Raw genomic sequence first — 5,652 nt, forward strand, 5'->3', positions numbered from 1 at the left:
GAAGTGATGTCATGCTGGACAAGAATCAGAGTCCGAATAACATTTTTTCATATTCGGACTCGAGTCCGAATAGTCACTTCGATATATATATATAAACTTGTACTGACACACACACTCACAATGACACTGTTACAATGCCACGTGCACACACACACACACTCATAAAACTAGTAAACGCCAGCGTGGCGCCTTGGAGTTTTGTGCATGGCGGCCTTGCCTGCTCAGCCATTGCATCGCGTCGCTTACGTTGGGAAATTGTAATATAATAGCTTAACAATAGTTTATTGCCCAGCGGTCCATCTAGCGCAACCGTATTGCATCGGGTCTTTGCTACTGTTGTTGTTGTTGTTTTTTTGTTTTTTTGACACAGTTGATCTGAATTAAAGATAATACATGTAGGCCTACAACGTTGCCCTTGACAAAGGGATGGATCAGGTACTTAGATGGTTGTTCATACTTCATGCACGTTGTTCACTACTCAAACTGAACTCAGCCTATTCCCCTAACAGCAAAGTTAATATTTTAAAATGAATTTCAAGGAGCAGGAACATTTGATTCTAAAGCATCAAGACTGAAGACTAAAATACCATACCCCATAAAAATTTAGAAGATCTAAATCTGTGTTTGGACGTGGAAAACAGCCTTTCTGTCTGCGTACACCGATCACAGGTTAACATCTACATGTTCTACGATAATATGTGAATTTTTAAAATCATTTCAACTGCATAGGAGAGAGAAAGGAGGAGAGAGAGAGTGTGAGAGAGAGAGAGAGACAGAAAGGGAGAGAGACAGAAAGAGATAGAAAAAAAGAGATAGAAAAAAAGAGTGAGATATATATGTCCTGGAAATCCAACAATGAGATGTGGGCCATTCTGCATCCAGCAGAAAAGTGTTAAAGAGCAATAATCATAATTTTTTTGGTCCCCAAAAGTTTTTGTTTTATATTTTTCAGATTGGAGGGAGCACTCCTGAATGTGAGCGACATTAAAGTCATTGGAGACAAGCATCTGATCGTTGATGGATATCTCAGCATGATGGTCATCGCAAATTTTCATGTGTTTTGTCCTCAACCTGGGATGGAGTTGGAAGGAGTCGTCAATAAGGTTGTTGTTGTTGCTGTTGCTGTTGCTGTTACTGTTCTTTTTCCTTATATCTCCTTCTGCATTCCCTAATCCCTTCTTTATCCTCGTCCTCGTCTTTTCTCATTAGGGTTTAATTAATTAAAATTAAGTGGCCCACAGTAGATGATATCTGAGATTCAACCATGATGTGCATTTTTTAATGAAGTGCTTTGGGAGAAATACCAAGGATGTTTTGATGTGAAGACCTCTTTGTTTTTGTACTGGTAGCTGCTTTATGAATCATGTATATTTATGATTTATCAACTTACCACTGTTCTTGAAACAGTTTTAAGTATCAAAAGTTACCATCGATCGAGGAATGGGTTGTAATACAAAGGATATATAGAGCTCACTTGCAATTACGGACATGTACTGTATAGATGTATCAGTGTTGTTATTATTATTATAATTATCATCTTTGACAATATAACCATCAAACAAATGTTGCTTTCTATGGTGAAACTTGGATTCAATGCAAACGCGGACTGAACGAAAAGAGAAGAAATCTGTTTTAAAAAATTCTTTTAAAAAAGAAAACCCAATTAAATACCCTTTGTACAAAGACATAGTTGAGAAAACTGGGATTCAACGAAGCCCATGCTGATGATGCTTCGTGCCTTTTTCTGGCATAATAAAACTTATCTTCCCTTACCTATTCCACGGGACCGTTGGTCACCCTGCATAATGGGTCAATGCACACTTATTGTGAATCACACCATGGTTAGAAGTTAGCCTACTGGACTCGCAATCATGAGGTTGCAGGTTCGAGCCTCAGGCCTGATGTTGTGTACTTGACAAAGGCACTTTACATGAATCCAGATGTGAATGGGGTAGGCAGCAAAAGATCTTGTGAATTTGTTAGTGTTTTACCATCTGCAAAATGGCAGCTTGCACTATGTGCCTGCACATTATGTTGTTGACGAATACTAGTCTGCTACTGCTAGACGTTTGTTTTAGGTGCCTGGATTGAGAAAGGTGGGTCAGGTGTGTGTGTCTGACTGATAATTTAGTTATGAATACGCAGTTCTTTCAATATAAAAAAAAAAGACAAGTTACAAACCCAGGCTATGATATCAATAAGACTTAAATAAGAGTTGCCATGGACAAAAAAACCTGTAAACTAAAAAGACAATTATCTCCCGTACTTAAGTATATATTCATAAAGCAATTGTAAGTTCAACTGTGGCTCACAGGAAGAAAAAAAAATGAAATTAGAATCTTGCGAAAACATAACCCATGGCTTATTGTTCATGTGCTTTATCAAGGGAAGCAACCACTCATATAAGCAAGCATTTTGATGTAATTTTGGTTCTCTCCCTTTATATTCATGCTTATAATGACAATTTCTGAACAGATTCTATCCTTACCGATTTTTTAAAATATGCTCAATATCGAAAACCTGGATTCATCGTACTTGAAAATCTGGCCGGAGGATTTCATTATAACCAAGTTTCACTGTACTTGTTAATTACACGATATCTCGCTTCTGCAAATGTCATAGTCAAAAGGTTGTAGAGTTCAGTAATGTTTCTCAGGTTCTGAGAGCATTCGTTTCGCACTAACATGCGTAAATAAGTGTTTGAAACCTAACCCCTATCAGCCAGAAATAATTCTGTGGATTTTCCTGGGAAGCTAGAATTCAATTTGTGCTGTCATTTGAAACTTGTTTATGTTTTCGTTTCACCAACAATTTTGGGTGAAGATCTATGCCATTTACCATGTCAAAAATTTAACTATCGGTAGCATCAAGGAAGCGGCTTGTGAGATTAAATTCAGTAAAAGCAGATGTTTGGTGGAGGGATTTGAAATTATCGATTTTGTGATTGAAAAGTGACTCAGATTCTTCAACCAAAGCTGTTGTTTAAACAATTTACTGTCACTCGAAAAATATGCTTTTTATGCTTCGAATTCTCACAAATAAAGGAAGCATCATCGTGTCAATTTTTAATTTGGCCACTACTATAAACATGGATTTGAAGGACTGGACGAAAATGTGTATTTGATTAGGGGAAGTTAAAAGGACATGCTCTGTGTTGTTCTGGTAGAAGTGGGGTAAACTACAGTGGGTGGTTGCCGGGTGCTCTGGTGTTGTTTGCTTTTTCTTTCCTATCAAATATCTATTGTCCTTATCTCCCCTTTTTCTTTTTTATGTTTATTACTCTCTTGTAACACCTCTAATCTTCTGGCTCTCATATGACCTTACGCTGTTGCGAGCGCCATAAAACCTCTAGTAAATGTGTCGTTCTGGTCAATTGGAGTTCAGCACTAGTGTGTCAATTATACACTCACGTTTTCATTTTCTATACTTTTTATAGCAGTGTTTTTAAACCAGGCTTCTTAAACTCAAATAACCGATAACCTGGGGGCTACAGTCGGTAGAGTGTGTGTGAGCCTGGGCTGCGTGTAGACCTGTATTTCATACCTTTTTACAATCTTTTATTTGGCTTTGAAATCATGTGAATAAAATGTGTCAATAAATTCCACCGAAAGCTGTCATGAGCTTGAGCCATTGTTAGCTAAAAGAGACTTTAAGAAAAGTATGCAGATCCACAGAAACACTTTGGCAAAAAGATGCCTGTGAGAAAAAGCCTACAAAAGCTGTACAAACACAAAACTTTGATATCAATTATCAAGTCATCATCTTCATTGCCTTTTTCTCACCCTGTATCAGGGTATAGGCCAGTAGCAAACACTTTCCGCCTTTCCGTATCCTAAGCTAACCTCTTGATGCTATTCCATGTCTTCCCACTTTTCTGTTCATCCATTTCTGTGACTCCTCCTTCTCCAGGTTCCATGTGGTCTTCCCCTTGATCTATCTTTTATGAAATCACTAGGTAGGGGCAGCAAAATATCCCGTTTTGTCGGACTCAGCTGGCCTGAGGGCCATGCATTTGAGAGGCCCTTGCTCTAAACTTTTCTTCAATCCTGCATTGTGCTTTGTTCCTCAGCGCAGCAGAAGTCACTTGGGCTGTCTGGTGATGGAGATGTTCAACGCCTCCCTCTCCGTGCCCGGCGGCTCTGGCTTGGACCCGGCTGTGGGAGACATCTGTCAGTTTGAGGTCACCGAAGTGGTGGTGGATGGAGAGATATTGTTTATGAGAGGCATCCTGAAGAGGTATGTTCCGTAATGAAACTTTTAAAATAGAAAAATAAAAATGGGGGGGGGGGGTTAGTTTAGAAGAGCCTGAGTCCTTGAACGATAGCACTCACCTAGCAAACATTGAGTGGTGTGCCTTATTTATATATGTGTTGACTAGAACACTTCACCTTAACCATTATTACTCTCACAAGACAAACGTTCAAAAAAAGGCGGAAATAATGCTTAGTGACCACAGCCAACCACTGACATCGGAATTTCAAATATTGACCCGCAGTAAACGATACATTTTCAAAAAAGCAAGAACAGACAGATATATAAATTCATTCGTACCAACTGCAGTGAGGTTACTAACACACAGTGCTACAAATAAAACAGAGAGAGAGAGAGAGAGAGAATGTTTTACGGAGCAGGTTGTCCTAGCCCCTGAGACATGTATTTACTTGGCTTAATGTCCTGTCTTGTTGTGCGTTTGCGTGAGTGCACTGTTAGGTCTAACTTTTGTAACGTCTACTGCCGTTGTTAACGACCAAGAGATGAATAACGATTCTCATTGTCATTAAATTCAATTAGTTAAGAGTTCTTTAAATACCACTTTAAAAAAAAAACTTTGACAAGATGGATAGATCAGACACTGGTCTAAAATTCTGTCGGTTATTTTGATCAAAACCTGCCTGTTTTGAACAGAGGTTTCATATTGGTCTACTTAAAACACCCTGGTACCATACCATTTGAATACGAGTTGTCCGTTATTCCAGAAATCGATGGTTGGACATCAGTGTATCCTTTCACAAAGACCCTTCAAATTATGTAACTGTTGCATTCCTAATGTGGAGGCATTTTTAATTTTGATTTTTGATTCCCTCAATGTTTTAAAAGCAGCTTCCTTTGAAAGATATGCTTCTGATTAACTTTTTAAAAAAGAATTTTGAATAATTTATTGGTTTTACTCGTATCCTGTGGTGAACTTAATATACATTACTTTCCTGATGCGAGCCGCTTTATTTGTCGTTCTTGTTCTTGTTCTGTCACGTTTTTTAAAACTTCCCCCCCCCCCCCATACCTACACTAAACAAGCCCTGGAATGCCTTTATGCTTTGTTTATGATTTCAGTGAGCATGACATGCCATGCATGTTGTGTTTGCTTGTTTGATTAAAGAGTAACACTTACTTTAAGTGACTTACACAGTAACTGGCGTGTGATGCTCTGGAAAATAATAGCAGAACAGACAGTCAGAAACTGCAGAGGGGAAAGTAAAGAAGTAGGGTCTACTTGTGAGACCCTCTAACCCTCTGATGTCTCTTTAGGATAATTTAAAAGTAATACATATTTATTGTCCAGATATTGGTACATTGGTTTGTTGTTTCAGCACACACACACACACACACACACACACACACACACACACACACACACACACACACACATACAGA

At 38.5% G+C, this 5,652-nt stretch overlaps 1 protein-coding gene across 1 annotated transcript in view; it reads left to right on the plus strand.

The window, feature by feature from the left end:
• Nucleotides 1-5,652, plus strand: part of LOC101845770 (DNA-directed RNA polymerase I subunit RPA43) — a 19,566-nt gene that overhangs the window by 2,465 nt on the left and 11,449 nt on the right. Inside the window, exons 2-3 of the mRNA XM_005097952.3 lie at nt 953-1,103; nt 4,070-4,236. Of these exons, the coding sequence (XP_005098009.1) occupies nt 953-1,103; nt 4,070-4,236 (318 nt within the window). The remainder of the gene's footprint in view (nt 1-952; nt 1,104-4,069; nt 4,237-5,652) is intronic.

The sequence above is a fragment of the Aplysia californica genome, unplaced genomic scaffold (assembly GCF_000002075.1).
Source record: "Aplysia californica isolate F4 #8 unplaced genomic scaffold, AplCal3.0 scaffold00168, whole genome shotgun sequence".
In the NCBI taxonomy this organism is placed as follows: Eukaryota; Metazoa; Mollusca; class Gastropoda; order Aplysiida; family Aplysiidae; genus Aplysia; species Aplysia californica.